Here is a 19,413-nt window from a genome sequence, read left to right as displayed (position 1 = left end):
AGCCACGTGAGCTAGGGCTGGCAGTTATTTTAATCAATGGTGGGGAGGGAGAAGGCCTGATCCTCAAGATTAGGGAGATGGATAACAGACTATGGTATCTCCAGGAGCACCATGGATAGAAACCAAACAAGGACACTGCTCCGTTTGTGTAATTAAGAGAAATCAAGCAGTGCACGACCAGGAACTGCGGAACAACATTCCAGTAATGAATCACAATTCTTTGCCAGTTTTTAAGTCTGAGCCAGTTTTTAGATTTGAAAACAGTCAACAGAGAAAGGGCTAGAAGGAAGGGCCAGAAGGAAGCCCTGGAGTATCACAAAAGAGGTACACGGTAATAATTTACCCAGTCCTTCCCCAGAGGGGTCTTTGCAATTACTCTGGCTAACCACCATATGTTGGGAAAATGAGAACATCAAACAGTTCTCAATGGGATGCCAGACACAGGAATTCACCTGCCTTCTAGTAAGCTTTCCATGAAAGAGTTTTGCAAAACTGTTAAAGAATGGCAATCTTCTATGTTTTTTTGTTAGGGAAAAGGTGGTTACTTTTTTTCAAAAATACAAATTAAATACAAATTATGTTATTGTTGTTACTTAAATACAAATTATTGCTACTTAAATACAAGTATGTTATTTATACCAATATGTGATATACTTATGCATATGATTTTTACTTAATCAGTAAATATTTAAACTTTTGTTTGAGTATTTTTACATGGTAAATATCAATAGACATAACCCACATACACAAAAGCTTGTTAGAGTCTTCAACTTTTAAGAGTTTTTAAGGGCTCCTGAGACAAAAAAGTTTAAGAATTGATGCCACAGACAACACCACAGGCCAAACCGTCTGTGTAATCTTGGGGCAAGGTGTGTGGTCTCTCTGCCCAAGTTTCCTGGTGTGTAAAATTAGGAGCTAATACTGCACATGTAAAGTAATTAGAACACCAGCAGCACAGAATGGAAGCTATACTGCCATTACTGGTAGTATTATATTATCTCTGTGAAATAGGAGGCAATAATGCCTGTTGAAATTGATGGAGGAAAAGGTGGGTAGCTTAAGAAAAGATTTGTTAAAGCCATGTGGAAAATGAAATGATAGCTCCTACTAGGAACATATAGGAGGAATGAAGAACAGTTTTGTGAGCCTTGTGGAGGCTAGTGACTTTGGATTTAGAGTAAAATCCTAATTACATAATTTATTTTTCCTTAACAATAGAAGTCCAGTGTAGGGGAAAAAACAGAAAGGCGAGCTGTTGATTTGGGAATGTTTCAGTCAGTTTGATAAGAAAGAAAATAAGGCATATTGCAATGGATGTGGTAAACTGTTTTATAAGCTGGGTGCTAAAGAAGGGGAGAAAGCAGAGAGAGGATTGCTAGAAAATCCAAGGTCAAGAGATTTGAGGTCTTCTTTAGGAGGGAAGGCGGAGTGAGAGAGTTGGTAGGGTAGGAGGTGGGATAGCTTGTTTGAATCCTGGGCTCCGTGGTCCTGATCATGGGGGCCTGCAGCAGGGTGGAGGTGGTGGCTCCCAGAGGAGACGAAATCCAGACTCCAAGAGCGTGTGTCTTCCATTTGGATGTTAATGCAACTCTGGGTGATGGCAGAAGTTGGAAGTCAAAATTCAAAGTTTTCCATCAGTTCGTTGTGGGTAAAAAATAGCAACAACAAAGGATAACAAATAGCATGGCTGCACAGAACGGAGTTGCAATTATCTGTGTGAGGCACTGGGAGCCAGGGGGTGGACCCCACCCCCTAACCCAAGGAGGAAGCCTGGGAAAATGACTCTGCAGGGACGCCTAAGCAGTCTTTGCCCGGGATTGGACATTAGGGTTCCGTGAAGGGAGGGAAGTCCACTCTAGATCCCTAGAATGGGGCAGAAGCTGTTTACAAAAGAACGGAATTCCAGAAGGCCCGCTGGAAATGGGAGACACAGGAGGGTTTCCCCAGGCAACTAAAGGCACAGCTTGTGCACCAAACTTGAGAAATCGGGACACGAGGAATCGGGGGTGGAGAGTTCCCTAAAGAATGAGGCCAGAATTTTCTGTTTGAGTCAACTGATACAGTGCCAAATTTGTAAGTTCATTTACCAGTTCCTTTTAGATTTTTCTCTTCTTTAGATTTCTCCTTTTCTGGAAAAATAAAATAGAGGGGGCCTTCCCATCCCCTTAGGCCCTGTGTTCCTATCTTTCCTCTTCTCTCCGGCCCCCATCGCTTTTCTGTCCAGCCCTCCCACAACGCTGGGGAGCCCCGCCCCGCCCCGCCCCCTCCCCGTCCCGCCCCGCCCCCTCCCCGCCAGCCAGGCTCCCCGGCGGGAGTGGGAAGAGCCCGGGAGGAACCAACAGAAGTGGGAGGGCCCTTTCCTGCCGACGCGCTGTCGTAGACGCTGTGACGTCAGAGGACATCCGGTCCGGCTCCTACTGTCTGAAAGTGGCTGTGTGTTCCTTCCTTGGGTCTCAGTACCTTCTAACCCCGAATCGTGGTCCGCGAGCGGGATTTGCAGTTGCCGCGGGCCGGCGCCACGCCACTCCCTGCGCCTGTGCCCCCGGAGTGCGCCCGCCCTCCCCGCCAGGGTGAGCGAGGTCGGCCCGGAGCGTGCGCGAGGGAGGGTGTCCCGCGGGCGGGTGACGCCGTGGGTTCCTCGAGCCGCGTGGCACCTCCGCCGTCTCCCCTGGCTGCTGGGTGTTCCGATTGCAGGCTTTCTCTCCAAAACTGCAGTGACCCCGTGTCCGTTTCCTCTTTTGGTGACAAGGACAGTGTTCTGAAGTTGGAGCATTACTGGAGAGGGGCTTGAACCCACATAAGGCTAGAAAATTGGCTCCTTAAGTATCCGGACCAAACTGGAGGAAAAAAAATGAGGCTCAGTTTTCTCAGCGGAATCCCCCCTGGGGCTGTAGAAAATACATCCGTATTATCCCGTGATTATTTTCTGAGCTCTGTTGGCCATAACAGTACACGTTTTTTTTTTTTTCCATCCTGTAGATTTTTGTCATTTTAAGTACTGGAAGGGTGACCTAGTGGGTTTAGACATTACTTAAGGAACCAGCTACTATACTAAACTACATGACTTGATTTGTTTATATTTTTAAGTCGCAAGTTCCCATAGCTTGGTTTTTGATTGGGTTTTCTAACATAAAAGTTGAAACCCAAAGTAGAAAAACTTAGAGTGACTTTTGCGTTGTTTCCAGTACACACAGGTGCGTGCTTTTGCTTTATTGTAATATAGCCTTTTGAATAAGCAGTGTAAATCCCTTAAAGGTGTATTTTCTTGAAACTCTGCCCATGTGTTATGGACATGCTTTGATTTTTTAATCAGAATGTTAATGTCTTCAGGGAGGTCACAGTCACCAGTGAAATTTGAGCCTATCCTTGGACATTTAGGATTTGTAGATAAGTGACTAGGGCCTAGATGTCCAAATCTGTATTTTTAGGGATTTTTGTAGTTGATTTTTGAGAACCACTCTTAGGAAAGACTTAAAAAATATGTATCTTGAAGAATATTAAGAAACTTGAGATTCAGATTTAAAAGCAACCACATAACTAACTACTTATTCATCAGTGTGCTCTCTATATGCCAGGCCGGGCTGGGAGGCAGACACAGTCCGGAAAGATAGGGCTGGAATCCTCAGGGAACTTGTAGTTTTCAGATTAATGAAAAGCCAAATAAAAATGTGTTATTTATTGACACATTTCTTCAAAGACAGGTTCAGTGCAGTTCTTTCTACTAAATGTAGTTCTTTCAACTAATGGATGAAAACAGGTTTTAAATTTTAATGAGACTGAGTTTCTTAGTTTATTTAAAATAGCAACCAGGCAGTTACATCCTCTCTGTTCTCTTGTGTTGAAAGGGGGAAAATGCCCAAGAAAAAGACTGGTGCGAGGAAGAAGGCCGAGAACCGCCGGGAACGGGAAAAACGGCTTCGAGCGTTGAGAAGCACCATAGATTTAGCTAAGCACCCATGCAATGCTTCAATGGTAATAGCTTTTTGTGATATCTGTTGATAGTTGAAAGACTATGACTACATACGTTATCTGAAAAACACCTGAGTAAAATTTTAGTGAATACTGTGTTGCTGGATATATTTTATTGAATTTGGAATCTGTGTTAGAGGCCTATCCGTTGTTTTCATTAACACTGAGTGGCAATGAGTTTTATTTGATATTTATCTTATCAAACCTAGCACATTACCCACTGCCTTGGTTACTGCTGGTGATAAATCAGTCTTGACCGAGAGTATGGACTAGATCTATGCAGAGAGTTTTGCAGCCTCTCTCCCCTTAATTCAGGTTGTTCCATCAGTTGGAGCCTTTTCCTCTTGCACCATTTCTCTCAGCCAGTCTTTTTAACTCATTTGATTTCTCATTTCTAAACTTTGTAAGGTTTTTGACATCTGTTTTCTGTTCCAAGTGGAAGAGGAAAACCTTTCCTTGTGGCAAGTGGATTAGTCCTGATGGTTTCTAGGCTTCTGTGGTTGCAGTTGGGAAAAGCAGATTATGTGGCTTTCCTCCTTTTCTGCCTTTGACCACGTTTCTCTTCGTTGTCCCACAATCACTAGTTGTGCTTCTCTGCTTGTTCTCTTGCCACCAACCCTCTTTTTTCTTCTCTTCATCAAAGGCATGGGAAGTGTTCTTAATTCCACAGCTGCCGGGACCTCCTCTGTGCCAGGCACTGTTTTAGGCCCTGTGGGGGGTGCATGGGTGAGTGACAGGTCCTGTTTCCACAGGCTGGTGGATCAGTTGGATCAAGTGCATTACTTGAGAACTGTTTGTTTATTGACGACAAGCCCACTTAAGGAACCAGGGAGAATTAGAGTTTATTGAGTGAATAGTGGACTCGTGTAGTTATATAGTGCAACAGAGGACAACTGGAACCTGGAACAGCCTGGTAGTTTTGTCTTTTCCTTGTTAGTTCTGGTTTTTCAGGTTATCCCCCTTCGTTTGGGTTCATAGGTACCGGTGGCTTGCATGTTTCACATAAAACTTTTGCCGGTAGAGATGAAAGAAGTCTGATACTTTGGACTTGGGCAGGTGCCATTTCCAGGACAAACATTTATGGCTGGAGTTGGGGGTGGGGAGGCAGGATTACAGAGCACAGGACAGTGGCGACTCCCTTCAGTGTGTCAGGGCCATTTCTAGAGACAGGCGGTGTGGGGCAGACAAAAGAAGAAGTGACTCATGGGAGTACAGATAATGTCAGCCAGACTTGGGTAAGTAGGGGTGAGGTTGGGACGGAGGGGTCAGAGGTGAGTGTGGGTGGGGACAGTTCCCAGAATGGGAGGGGTCATCACCAGAACTTCCAACAGGTAAAGCCTGGGAATAAGGAAGGCATTGAAAAGAGAACAGGCATGTTTTGAGAATGGCTGACAAAAAGTGCCTTGACTCTAAAGACGACAGGTAGCAAGGTTTGAAAAGAGGTTAGGGACCAGATTGTTGAGAGTGTTTAATAACAGGCTTAAAATTCTGTAAGCTTCATCACATAGTCACTATGGTTTCTTTTGTCCGTTCTTAAATTTATGTGATTCCTTAAAAAAGCAACTACCTCTGAATTTACCCTCTTTTGTGAAAATACCCCTGCTTTCTCTGGTGTGGTGTCCCCAGGGCATACCTTTGTGATGTGTGGGTGCTTTTGTGTGCTGGGGTGGGGGTCAGAGGGTTTGGGGAGGTGTTGCTTAAATTGTAACACAAAGGACATTCTTTATAATGCAAATAAATTTGCAATTTTTAGCCAGTAGAAAATTAATGTCTTATTTATATTTTACAGGAATGTGATAAGTGTCAGAGGTAAATTTTTATTTATTTTTCTATCTATATCTAATAATACAGATCCTCTGATCTTTTGTCTGATATTTACTGTATTTAAAAATTTTTTTTTTTACATGACAAGGCGGCAGAAGAATAGAGCGTTTTGCTACTTTTGTAATTCTGTACAGAAGTTACCGATTTGTGCGCAGTGTGGTAAGTATGTGATAACTGAGGGCACCTGCCTTTGCTTTTATCTGACATTGGTTTGCAGTTAGTCAATATGAAGCTGTGGGCTTATTATTGTTTGCAGTAATGTTATGCCTCACCACAAATAAAATAACAAAATGTTATTTGGCCTACCAAAACACTATCAAGTCTTGATTTCGTCTTTGACATAATGCTGGAAGATGATTCAGATACAGGTTAGATATAGGTTACCAACATGCTTTTTTAAACATTGAAAGGTCAGATTTCAGACTAATAATATTGGGGGGGTTCCTGAGTTTCTAATGCTGTCTTGTCGATATTGTTTATTTTTCTAAATTTTGATTCCTGCGGACACCGCCTGCAATATGTTAGACCATCAGGAATTTCATTCCACATTTACCTGGTGCCAGTTTTTGTGAGTAGTTATTTTTCTGTTTGGCGTTTAGCATATGGTTCTTGAGTTTTCTCACATGGATTCCTAAGTCACCGGAATCGAGTTCCTGAGCCACAGACTCAGTTCCCAAGTCGCAGTGGAAACTCGTGTTAAATGATCATCCAGAGTAAACTGAATGGCAGTTCACAGAACAAGTTTGGCGTTTGTCAAATAGTCTTCCTCAGAGTCCATGAGATATTAACAAGTATCTTGTAGCACAGTGTACACCTTTGAGAAATGCAGCGTGTCTCTCTCCTGCCTTCCCATCGAGGAGGTTTCTGTTACACAGTTTCTGAAGACCTGCAGTACAGAAGTACAGTGACACTCTCTAAACTTGTATTTGAGCAAATCCCCCTTCTGGTTTGGGGATGATAGTTTCAGGTGGAACGCATTCTGGGGCATGGGTTTATGTATGATAACAGTGCAGAAAGTTTAGAGCTGTATCCCTCAATATTTCTAGTGTAGTTCTAGCTTTCGCAGAAGACATTGTTGATGAAAGACGTAATTAATGAAAAAGGAGAATACTGGTTTAGATAGACCACTTATCTGCCAGTGTTTATATCCTCATTTTACAAAAGAAATGAATATACAGTACGAAAATAGTTTATGGAGAAGATTAAATTCTTTTTTTAAAAAATATTTTATTTATTTATCTTTAGAGGGGAAGGGAAGGAGAGAGGAAGAGAAACATCAATGTATGGTTGCCTCCCGTGCATCCCCTGCTGGGAACTGGCCTGCAACCCAGGCATGTGCCCTGACTGGGAATCGAACCGCGATCGTGTGGTTCGCAGGCCCGCGCTCCATCCACTGAGCTACGCCAGCCAGGGGGAGAAGATTAAATTCTTGCTAGGGCCTTCCCATAATTCAGTGTTATTGAGCTGAAGTTTCGTAGTGCTATGTTCGGGTGCATTTCCCGCTTACTGGTTCTTGTACTGAGTGTTAGATGTTGGATGGTTGGATAGCCGTAGCTGCTGCCTCTCATTTCCAATTTCTCGTTCTTCCCATTTCCTGTTTGGCTTTGCTCCTCGGGTAGTCAGGATAATGGAAAACTGAATACCTTCTGTTTCTTTCATGTTCCACTTTGTGGAGTGTGAAATGGGTGATTAATATGTCAACATTAATCTTCGCATAGTATGTGATAAGCAAATTTCCTGACAGTGTTTCTGGTTGTAATTTGCTGCTACATCAGAATTTTTGTGGCTGTATTGTGATTTTTAGCTCTGTCACCCTATTCCTGGTTTTTGTGTCCACTTGGGGACTATTTGAAAATTTCGTTGGAAAAATGTTTACTTGGAGGCTCTGTTTGTAAGTTTTGACATATGAATACATTTGAAAAGTGAACCAGGTAAGATGCATAATCATGGTTTGGTTTGGTTTGAGATATAGGAAGAAATAAGCAAAAACTTTAAATCAGATAGTTTTTATTGTGAATTATGAAATATTAAATTCATTTCAAAGCATAGCTTTTTAAAATATGTTTTAATTCATCTGGAAATTCACCAGATTTTAAATTGCTAAATGGTTAGGTTACAAAACATAACCTGAATTTTTTGATTTTATTATAGATAGGAATTAACATACATGTATAACTTCAGTGTGCTATAGATTTTTAATAAATTTTCTAATCTCAGAAGGTTTGACTCAGATAATGAGATCTCAGTTCTGTCCATTTTCAATTTTTGGTTATGTAAGTAGTAAACTGCTAATTTCTATCCATTTAAAATTATCCCCATAGGACCTTAGGCTAGATAGAGAGGAGACTAATGAATACTTCAACGTACTACTTGGCAAAGCTAATAGTACCAACTTGTTTCTTTACCAGGGAAAACCAAGTGCATGATGAAGTCGTCAGACTGTGTCATAAAGCATGCCGGTGTGTACAGTACCGGCCTGGCGATGGTGGTAAGTTTGTCATCTCTCCTAGACCAGCGATTTTCAACCGGGGCACCGCAGGAATTTGAAAACATGCGATGCCTGGGTATCAGTCAGGGGCGCTGACCTCCTTTCCCTTAGATTGTCAAATAACAAAGGACAACAGCCAACACAAACACAACCATCTGGTGTGAGTAAATAAAATTTACACTTTTTTGGTCAGATTCGCTAAAGATACATTTTTTGGTGTGCTTCAGAATTTTAGCAATTAGTTGATGTGTGCCATAAAATGAAAAGGTTGGNTCAACCGGGGAACCGCAGGAATTTGAAAACATGCGGTGCCTGGGTATCAGTCAGGGGCGCTGACCTCCTTTCCCTTAGATTGTCAAATAACAAAGGACAACAGCCAACACAAACACAACCATCTGGTGTGAGTAAATAAAATTTACACTTTTTTGGTCAGATTCGCTAAAAATACATTTTTTGGTGTGCTTCAGAATTTTAGCAATTAGTTGATGTGTGCCATAAAATGAAAAGGTTGGAAATCACTGTCTTAGACTAGTAGGTGTCTGATGATAAGAAAATGTTCTGACCAATGGTTATTTTTTGTAACCACTGTATTTGATAACCATATAATCACAGTTTTGTCTCTTGGGTCAATCAGTCCGTAGTTACCTAGGTTATCTAGAAACGTGCCACTTGTTTTTGGTTGCGTCCTTTTTTCTTATTTGGAAACGTACAAGGAATGAAAACTTATTTAATGTTGGCTGAAACAGAAATTCATTTGTCAGTGGAACCTGTCTAGTGTGTCTTAATTAGACTTCATGGAATGTCACACTGGAAGCCCTGTTCCGGCTGTTGGTTAAATAAGCAACTTGGTTCCAAAAGAATCTACTGTTTATAGTTTTTTAAAGCTTTGTACTTCCAAAAAGGTACATATTTAATATAGTTATATATAATTTCTTCATTACATGTACAATTTTCTAAGGAAATTCATTGTTTTAAATAATAAAAACATGTTTTGTGTGATGTATTTTGCTCTTTTTTTGGTAAAAAGTTATTCTTTAACCAGTTTCACTATTCTGTGTGATTTTATGCTCAGGTCCGAATTTCAGTCCACAATGGTAATAATACTGTTTTAGTCAAGCAGAATATTTTATTTGTAGTAACTTTTCAAGAACACATAATTTTTCATTAAGAAGCAGATCTTTATTTGATATATTTCGTGTATGTATATCTTATAGATGCAAGGAGCTAGAATTCATAGTCATATTGTGAATTCTTACTTATTTTAAATATAGGATTGCCAACCTTATGTTTCAAAAACCAGTCAGATTCAAAATCCATTATAATCTTCCTTGGTAGCTTGCTGATGTCTTCATTTCTCAAACACTTCTTCATTCACTAAGTTGTGTGAGTCTTTATGATCTTTTCTTAGATAAAGAGAACATTAAAGTGAAATCATGAGTCATTAGTTGTAAATTCTAGACAAATGATTTGCCTGTGAGGATCCCTCTCCTTTCCCTCTTCTCTGCCCTGCGCTGCCCTCAGGGCCTGACTGGCCCATGGCGCTCTTACCTCGTCACTTCCCTTTGGTTCGACCACTGAGAGACCCTGGCAGGACAGCTGAAGATAGAAGGACGATGCCACCTGGGTCTTTATTGTCCCAGCTCACTGCCGACCAGGTTGTCCTGGTTTGAATGTGCATTGGCACAGTTCCTCTCCATGTGGCTGAGTAATCCTCTCCATATGGCTCTCTGTTGGGGTTCTGGTAACTCCCTCTCTTCCCCTTGTCTCTTGGGGCCCAGAAGTGGCAACAGAATCACCCCGGGATGTTTTTTCCTAAGCCTGTCCCTGTCCTTCGTAGGTGATCTCTTCTGACCTCTCCTGGATTTTCTGGGGTAGTGTGCCATCTCTTTGTAGTTGGAACCCTGAGTAATCCAGGAGACATTGGAGGATTTGGTAGCTATACTGACAATCCATTTTTACAAGTTTTTTACATTATTTGTTCTACACTTATTTTTATTGCAGAGCCTTGAATGGTATACCACTGAACTGAGGTTCAGAAGACCTAGATTTAAAGCCCCAGCCCCTCTGTGATGCAGCTCACAGGGTCTACAGAGAGACCCTGGCCCTCCTCTGTAAAGGGAAGACCGCTCAGTTCACTAAGATTTGTTCTAGCTTTTAACAGTCTGTTGACTTTAGGTCATTGAAAAATGTAGCCCTACTGTCCTGCTTCATGTAGAATTGGAGGGTCTTAGCCTATCATTTAGTTCTGTAGTTTTTACAGTATTTTATTTTAATTTCTTTCACAAACACGATCATTGATTCAAAGCATAAGTTGCCTTAGAAGAAAAGATGTTGATAGAAGCTTAATATTTTGTGTAAGTTATTTTAGAAATTGTCTGAAGTCAGAAAGACTGGTATGTGAAAACACTCCGTTTAGTTGCTGGAATATGCCACTCGAGCTGCGGGCCCCGGCTGCATCCGAATTGGAGCTCTGTCGGAGGCCGCACTCCAGCTCCCGGACTGACGGCGGTGGTCGGTGTTGGCGTCGGCGGGCGGCTTTCCCCGGCTGCTTTTTCTTTGGATGTTTAGCTAAGATCTGTATATCATCAGTAGCTGTCGGTGCAGTGGTTTTCAGAGAACCCCTTTAATTCTGGCTTAAAGAGTAAACATTTTTCTTCAGTGGAGCCACCCACTGTCACTGAGGGTTGAGAAATGCTCAGTGTGTACAACCTTGACGGCGATTTTCAACCTTTTCCATCTCATGGCACATATAAACTAGTTAATAAAATTCTGCAGCACACCAAAGGCGTATTTGTTGCTGATCTGACCCAAACCAAAAATAGCTATAGTTTTTACTGAATTTCAAAAAATAAATAATAATGGTAATTAATTACCCTTTTTGCTCTAAAGTGATTTTTTAAAAAAATCTGATGCCTATATTTGTATGTAAGGATTTCTGGTACCAGAATTAACCAATCAGATGGAGCCTAATTATGCAGTGTGACCAGTGAGATGCAACTGTTATGTGACCTCTACATTTACGGTCCAAGACGGCATTCACACAGAAGTCTTTTGTTGTGTCGGCTGTTGTCATTTTTTAATTTGACAGTCTAAGAGAAAAGAGGTCAGTGCCCCTAACTAAATAGTCAGGTACTGTATATTTTAAAGATTCTGTGGCACACCTGTTGGAAATCGTTGGGTTAGATAATGGCTGTAGTCACTCAAGTGACAAAGATTAATCTTGTGTGCTCCTTGGTTGCAGGGTGCCATATGTGACTTCTGTGAAGCTTGGGTCTGTCACGGCAGGAAATGTCTCAGCACGCACGCCTGTGCCTGCCCTCTTACTGACGCTGAGTGCGTGGAGTGTGAACGGGGTGTCTGGGACCACGGTGAGTGAGTGCACACAGGGGTCACGTCTGCTCTGAGTGAAGGCTGATTTGGAAGCATCCTGGATACCCTTTGTAAGACTCTTTTCAGGGTACTGTCAACTCTAACTGCTGGCACTGTTTTGCTTATCAGTTTGGTTGGAAAAGGGATTTCCACACACAGCAGCAGTCAAGCTAGTAGGTAGGATTACTGACCAAAACCAGGAGGGAGAGGAGTGAAAGGAGGGCAGGCGTCTCTGAGCATTGGGGTACGCATGCGTAGCTGGCGGGCGTGGGGGCGCTGCCTTGTGGCTCATTTTGGCAGTTGTCACTGTAGCCTTTACCAGAACAAAAAACTCGCGTGTCATCCTGCTGGAAGTCTGAAATAACTCGCCATCCTTTTTGAGCAGTTCTATAGATAATGAGTTTTTTAAATTAAAGCTTATCATACTTACATTTTTGGGTTTTGTTTTTTAATCTAATAGGAGGCAGAATATTCAGTTGTTCCTTTTGCCAAAACTTTCTCTGTGAAGACGATCAGTTTGAACATCAAGCCAGCTGCCAGGTTTTAGAGGCGGAGACATTTAAGTGTAAGTTTTTATGTAGTCGATGTTCTTTATACGCAAGTTTCTTAACAGTCTTAAGTGTTAAAACAGTGGAAAAGGATCAGTTCTGTGGGATTTATCTTAGATCAAGTACAGATCGGGAGGAAACAGTGTTTTTATCCCAAGTTTGAATCTGGATGTATGTATTTTTCCCCACAGGTGTTTCATGCAATCGGCTCGGTCAACATTCTTGTCTTCGTTGTAAGGTATATTTGTGTATTTTTTATTTTTAGGTTTTGCTTTTAATCTCCATTCTTCATGACTGTTCCTTTATAGCTATTATTACTCTACATTCTACAAGGATCCTCAAACATTTAGTTTAGTTCTTTTATTCTCGAGATTGTGGCATTGAGAAAGCTTCGTGACTTTCCGAAGGCCACCCACGGGGCTTGCCTCCGTGCTGACACTGGTGCAGTCTGGTCTTAGCTCAGGCCTATGCACTGGAGGTTTTTGGGGGGCGGTCTGATCACAGTGGTGGGAGTGTGTTTTCTTGTTTTTTTTAAAGATTTTATTTATCTTTAGAGGGGAAGGGAAGGAGAGAGGGAGAGAAATATCAATGTATGGTTGCCTCTAGTGGGTTCCCTGCCGGGAACTGGCCTGCAACCCAGGCATGTGCCCTGACTGGGAATCGAACTGCGATTGTGTGGTTCGCAGGCCCGCGCTCAATCCACTGAGCTACACACCAGCCGGGGTGGGAGCATGTTTTAATTAACGGCAGGATGCACTTGGCTTATGAGAGTGCAGATTTTCATCATGTTTCCTCTCCTCGGAACTTGTCTCCAGCATTTCTTTTGTCAAAGGTCTCTAGAGAGATAGCAGCTGATTCACTTCCGCTGAAAAACATTTCTCTGGTACTTGCTGATATTCCTAACCCTCTGTTATTTCTTTCCCTACTCTTCCCCAATTTTGTGTGTGCTGTCTCCTCTGCCTTAGCTTCCTCTTCGATCTTTACCGCACCCCCATTCTCCTTCAGATCCAAGCTGGGTCTTCATGTTTTCTTTCTCAAATCCATCGGGTTGCATGCCCTACCGTTTCAGTGCGCAGTGCCTTCCAGTAGCCTCTGCCTGCGTGTGGCCGCAGTAAGCGTGCACACTGGGGACGTGGGCTCTTCACCAAGTGTCATCGGGGCTTTGGGACCGCTGATATGTAGGTGGATGAATTAATGCGTGTGTGTCATCCCCTGAGGAGAGTTTCGGCCTCAGGTCGGGTCGTAGGTCCGAAGAGTCCTGGGAAAGACCTTCCCTCATGAACTGAAGGTCAAGAGTGGGCCAGTCCCAGTCCCAACAAAACCCCTAATCTCTGCCCTGACAAGGCATGTGTTCAAATCTCCTGGAAGGATGGAGTCTGTGCATTTTTAGAATGACTTGTTTATTGTTTATTTTTACTTCTCCTGTGCAGGCCTGTTTCTGTGACGACCATACAAGAAGCAAGGTGTTCAAACAGGAGAAAGGAAAGCAGCCGCCTTGCCCGAAGTGCGGCCACGAGACCCAGGAGACCAAGGACCTGAGCATGTCAAGTAAGGCCCTTCTTCAGAGTTGGCGCTGGTTCTGCCGTTACGCTCAGAAAAGATTTAGAGAAGATTTATCTCCTTTTTCTGTTTTTGTTTTGCCATTTTCCCATTTGAAAAGATGAATGTGTTCTCTTAAGGAAGTGGAATTTTACAGCCTTGGGAAATGTATGGGTAACATTTCCCAATTTAACTTAAGAAATATACCATTGTTCACTTTGATATTTGGCATTTGCCTCAGCTAATGACATGGTGAATACTGAGATTTAAGACCAAAAAAGTAGAGTTTCTATTTTTGCTGAGGCTTCCTTGTTAAATAATTGAGCAGCTATAAATCCTTAATGCTCAAGTGCCGGTAGTCTTCAGTGCTGGGACGTTGGAGTCCGTTCTGAGGCCGATCCTTGGTGTGCAGTGTCGGAGCAGCCTTGTCACTGCTGTAGGGGTCGAGGGGTCGCTTCTAGTTTTCGTGTAGCTCTTCTGTGAAGGCGTAAGACTGTCTTACACATCTGCAGTGATGCAGCTAACAACTGGTTAAAGAGAATGTGACTCTTTAGCAAACATACCAGAGTGGAATCATAATTCTAAATGACTTTGTTTCGTCAAAGATACAGTTCTACAATGAAGTGAGACTGAAGATTTTGCTGATTTTTTTGCACCAGACTTTGTGTTGCTAGTGAAAAGAAATGAAAGCTTTGTCTTCTAGGACATCTCAGTTTAAAATTGCTCTCAAGAAAACCACAGCGACATGAAATCAACTTTTCTGATTTGAAAATAAACTTTGAATTGATCAAACGAAGGGCATTTTATTTTAATGTTGAACACGCCTTAGTTAACTGCTATTTGGAGAGTGCTGTTGTTTTCCAGCTTCTTCTAGATTTAATGAAATGGCACTGTCACCTTCCCTATTTGTTACGTGTAGTGTGTGTGCACTCCAAGTAGGATGCAACTGGTGGTGGTTTTGTAAGGTCTTTCTTTCCAATTAAATATTAAGTTGGGAAATAGGAAAAATGTGGCTCACTCTGTCTCTTCGGAGGAATAAGCAGCCAGTGAGGTTCACGGAACTGCATGTTGCGCAGGAAGATGAGGACGCAGAGAATGGGAACGAATAAGGTGCCTTACACTGCTCTGTGTTTTGTAGCACGCTCCCTGAAATTTGGCCGGCAGACTGGAGGGGAAGAGGGAGACGGAGCTTCTGGGTACGACGCCTACTGGAAGAACCTTTCATCTGATGACAAGTATGGTGACGCCAGCTACCACGATGAGGAGGATGACTATGAAGCAGAGGATGATGAAGAGGAAGAAGATGAAGGTGGAAAGGATTCAGATGCTGAGTCATCAGATCTGTTTACTAATTTAAACTTAGGAAGGACCTATGCCAGTGGCTATGCGCACTATGAGGAACAGGAGAGCTAGGAGAGCGGCCTGCCCCTTGGCGACCTTGTCTGAGAGGAGGTGCCCGGGAAAGCCAGCGCGTGATGAATTGTGTGCGGACGTTCAGAAGTACCGTCACTTAGCCTTGCTCAAAAGGCACAGTTACTGGGGCAAGGAGCAGGGCGTAGCATTTTATAGGAGCTGTTAATCAGGCTTATAGTGTAAGAAAAATGAATTTCAAATGTGAGATATTTATTAATACGAACAGTGAAGCATCATGGATTGGATTTCTACTGATTTCAGTAATGTGGTAGGCTTTGCCAATTAGATACATATATAGGATAAAGGCATAGGAGGGTAATATATATGAAATTAAATTGCTGTTTTTATGAAAACACTGCTTATGGATTCATTCTGTCTGACTTTTTAATATATAATGAATAAAATGAATTACTGTATTTTTCTTTGTATGTCCCTAGGATACATATCAGATGTTATGTGCTAAATTTTCATTAAATCTTCACATTATCTTACATAGTCGTGAGGTGTATGCTTTAGCGATTGACTGATGTATTTCTTCATAATGTATTTTTTGAACAGTACTGTTGGTGCGGAAATGGACAGGCAAGGGTGACTCCGTAGCCGCTTTTCAGACCCAGTCCGAATAGTATCGCACAGACGCTTTGCCCGGGAAATCTCCCTCCTTTTTGAATAAATCTAGTATTACAGTACATAGCTTTGATGGTTAATTTCTTCTCGATTTTTTAAACTTTGGAAAGCATTCTAATATTCTCGACAGCCTGTTTGCTTCATTTTTTGTCTGATATGCAAAATCAGTAGTAGAGATTCATACTGTGGCAGACACAGAGTCACACAGCCAGACCCCGTCCTTCACGGCCGAGGTGGGCAGCGGACAGTTGCCGAGACACAAGACCCAGTTGTTACAACTTAACGCTGGCAGTGAGTTGGGGCGGAGTGGGAGAAAGAAATGCATTATTGGACCGGCTGGCATTTGAGAAGTACGGATAAAATTGTAGCTCTGAGGATAACAGGGTTGGATGGTTATTGCTGACCGTTCGTTCTTACTCTATGGGAACATAATGAACAGCTGAGGGCAATGACAGGCGGGGAAAAGCAGGTGCGACAGCCAGAGGGCCTCTGGATGCACGCAGAGAAAGCTTTTATCTTTTACAGCAGCGGGATTTAATAGTCTGAATGGAGGGACTTCAAAGATAGTTGCCAATCAAGGCAGGTCTGTTATTTGGGGGTCAAGGCACTGTTGGGGAAAACCCAGGACCCTGACGAGTGAGATGGAGACATCTCAGTGGGTGCTGTAGATTTTTGCTCCCCTGGCTCCTGAACTTCCTGAGTCTACAGTCACAGCTGCCCCCTCTCTGAAGGATGAGCACCCCATCCCACTCCCCAGCTGGATGCCAGTGTGGAGATGTGCTTCCCTGGGCGCCCTGGCCCCCTCCCTGCAGGACTTGCCCTGTCCCTGGGCTGCTAGGCCTAGAATTCGGGTTCAGCAAAACTCAGCCTGAAGAGAAGAGCAACCCTGATACCCCAAAGGAGCTGTAAGAATTGGCCCCCATGTGCTGGGGGGAGCGGAAGGCACGTGCTGGAGGCTTGGAGCAGAGGGTGTCAGTAAAGGGGGTCGAGACAAAACTAGGGGGAGTTTGATGGCACCACGTTGGGTCCCAGAACTTAAGTTCACAGGACTTGACGTCTTGGCTAGGATCGCAGGAGCTGGTGGATGGCTTCTGCGGACCTGGAAAAAGCTCTGGCCAACTGTGAGCAAAGTTAAGATAAGCCAAGCAAAGTTAAGCTTGGCTGCGGCGGATGGTGGAGGAAAGGATTGAGAGCGAGGAAAATGGGAATGCTGGAATGGGCAGATTATCTGTGGCTGGTAAGGCCCACCAGAGGGTTACGTTCAACCAGAGGCCCAGGGTCGGTCAGTTTAACAAAGCTGTAAGGACGAGGACTGATGGGGTGAGCCTGGGGACAAGGCCGTAAATACTGAAGTGCTGACTCGTGGTTACTGCTCACAAGAGAAACAAACCAGTTTCATTGGCTGATGGCCAAATGGCAATGCCTAGTGCCCAAAAGTTGAGGGTGGGGGTGGGGGTATGAGTATCATAATGACTCTTCAACTGAGTTATTAGCCAAGGAGCCCCGATGTGCAGAGAGTTAGGAAGGCTAAGGGAAACTGCAGCCCCCTTCGGGGTAAAATAAATAACCGGGGGACATTTCCTTCCTACCTCACCTCTGACACTGGGCTCTCCACAAATGGATGCTCTGTCCTCAAAGCACCTTCTTCATGGTACCCAGTAAGCACTGCACTGCGTTATCATCGGTGCCTGCCAACCTGGCAGTTCGGCTTTTCATGCCCAGGCATCAGCGGGAAAGGGGAGAAGTCCTTGTCTTGGCCGAGTAGGTGACTGCACCAGGCGGCGGGAACACTGCCTGTATGTGATGGGGCAGAAGGCATGTGAGTGGAGTCCAGGTGATTCACGGGGGTTTTTCTAGGTGCTTCTTTGCTTATTTGACCATAAATGGACACGGGAAACTACCCCAGCCTGTGAAGGGTATGGGGACTCCATCCCAGTGGGGTGAGGGTCTGGGGTCATGCCCCAGTAACCCGCTGAGACCAGCAGAGGGAGTAGCAGTCAGGTAGCAGGTGACAGTAACGGGACTTTTTCCCTCCTCTTCCCGTTGGTCATGGTTTAGTAAACGTCTTGCTGGAGTATTGTAACAGCGTGTGTGAGGGTGACCTTGTACAGTGCGTTCTGCATTCTGCGTGCTGCAGGATGTAGTCCTCCATTTGAGAAAGTGAATGGCCCACAGAGCGCAAACACCTGTGCCCCGGGTACTCATGTGCCTGATGGGAACAATTCAAAGGATGGAACGTGATATAGTAAACGCTCAGTAATATTTTGTGGAGTCAGACACAGTACAAATAAAAAGTCAGACCTACTGAAGCAATCTTAATAAGGAGTCAGAGTTCCTTATTAAGGGACCGTGTAATGTATGTAAAAGCCAGTGTTTCTGGGAATCTTGGCAGGCAAGCACATGCTAACTGCGCTTGGCTCTTCCATACCACATTGTGAAGATGAGCTGTGAATCTCTCCAGGCGCTTAGTTCTTTCTCCTCCACCTACGGAACGTTCTGGGCAGCATCGGGGTCCCCCTGGCCTTGGCTGTGACTTACACAGTCTTGTCAGGCAATAGGTTGAGGCAATTTTGAGGCTCATCTTGTGTGTTTCCCATCACTTGGAGATAAAACGATCCCATTCATTACCCGATGGCCTGTGTCTTGAAAACTAATTTCATATATTTTGTTTCTCTTCCAGGAAAAAAAAAGTTTTTCCTGGTGAGAGACTAGAGTTGGTCCTGCTACTTCATTCTGGCTGAAGTGAGGTCACATTCTTGACGTATTTTACTGCATAGAAGCTAGTCCTTTGGGGCTGACTCTTCGACACATTACTTTGTGTACATTTACGAGGGTTCTGTTAGGGTTGATGGCAAAAATCTATTTGCAGTACTGTGTGTATTTGCTTCTAACTCTGTTAACGTATACGTACATCTTAGCTTAAAAAATCTTGTCAGTGGTTTGCCATCAGCATAAGAATAATTCTTCCTACCCACTTCACATTGAGGTGATATAAGTTTTAAAAATCACATTTAATGCAGGTTTCATGTAAGTCATGTTTTTCCTTTTGGGAGAAACCATGGCAGCCAGTGATCCTTGATTTTATAAAAATGTTTCAAGTTACATTTCCATATTCAGAGAATAAAAGTCCCAAGGCTGATTTGGTGACAATCCTGAAGTTCCGATGGGTCTCTTGGGAAAGATTTTATTTTTTTAGTTTCTGTACCCTAAAAAATGTAAGGCATCGAAGGCTCCGTTGGGGACTGAGAGGGAGGAAGACCCCTGAAAGAGAAGAGCAGACCACTGCAGGTCCCCAGAGGGTTTGCAACCTGGGGAGTAACCCTGCCTCTTCTAGTCATCCCCTCCCATCCCGAAGAAGTCTTCCGTAGAGTACGTTCATCTGTGCTCTGCAAATACTGTGCTGTTGCTCATTTTTAGAACTACGCATAGTACTTCTCAATGAATGCAGGATGTGAATGTTACGCAGAATAAACCACATGACCATAATAAGCGAGCTGACTGTATGTACCTGAGACTTAACTAGAATCCTGAGATCCTGACTCATGGACTGAGTTTTAGAGTTTTGGCAACATTAAAAATTTTAGTGGTAGTATGGTAGGCAAAATAATGGCTTTCCAAAGATGTCCACATCTTAAC

The 19,413-nt window shown here is 43.4% G+C and overlaps 1 protein-coding gene across 2 annotated transcripts; it reads left to right on the top strand.

Annotated features, from left to right (window-relative positions):
* Positions 1–1,883: 1,883 nt before the first annotated feature.
* On the top strand, positions 1,884–15,641 carry ZNF330 (zinc finger protein 330). 2 transcript variants are annotated; one of them, XM_037058478.1, is made up of 10 exons: positions 1,884–2,073; positions 3,846–3,972; positions 5,759–5,778; positions 5,882–5,952; positions 8,202–8,281; positions 11,523–11,649; positions 12,111–12,215; positions 12,390–12,436; positions 13,629–13,746; positions 14,876–15,641. In XM_037058478.1, exons 2-10 carry the CDS (start codon positions 3,853–3,855, stop codon positions 15,148–15,150), a joined length of 963 nt encoding a protein of 320 aa, XP_036914373.1. In that variant the 5' UTR covers positions 1,884–2,073; positions 3,846–3,852; the 3' UTR covers positions 15,151–15,641. The 2 variants fall into 2 exon arrangements, with proteins under 2 accessions (XP_036914373.1, XP_036914374.1); XM_037058479.1 differs by lacking the exon at positions 1,884–2,073 and adding an exon at positions 2,389–2,570.
* The last annotated feature ends 3,772 nt before the right edge of the window (positions 15,642–19,413 follow it).

The sequence above is a fragment of the Sturnira hondurensis genome, unplaced genomic scaffold (assembly GCF_014824575.4).
Source record: "Sturnira hondurensis isolate 20B ecotype Veracruz unplaced genomic scaffold, ASM1482457v3 Scaffold0010128, whole genome shotgun sequence".
NCBI classification, from domain to species: Eukaryota; Metazoa; Chordata; class Mammalia; order Chiroptera; family Phyllostomidae; genus Sturnira; species Sturnira hondurensis.
The sequence above is the reverse complement of the archived record's forward strand: the minus strand, read 5'-3'. Positions and strand labels throughout refer to the sequence as shown.

Coding starts and splice junctions, on each gene's coding strand:
- ZNF330 (XM_037058478.1), top strand. CDS start 3,853: ATGCCCAAGAAAAAGACTGGTGCGAGGAAGAAGGCCGAGAACCGCCGG. Junction 3,973..5,758: donor ACCCATGCAATGCTTCAATG/GTAATAGCTTTT, acceptor TATATTTTACAG/GAATGTGATAAGTGTCAGAG. Junction 8,282..11,522: donor GTACCGGCCTGGCGATGGTG/GTAAGTTTGTCA, acceptor CCTTGGTTGCAG/GGTGCCATATGTGACTTCTG.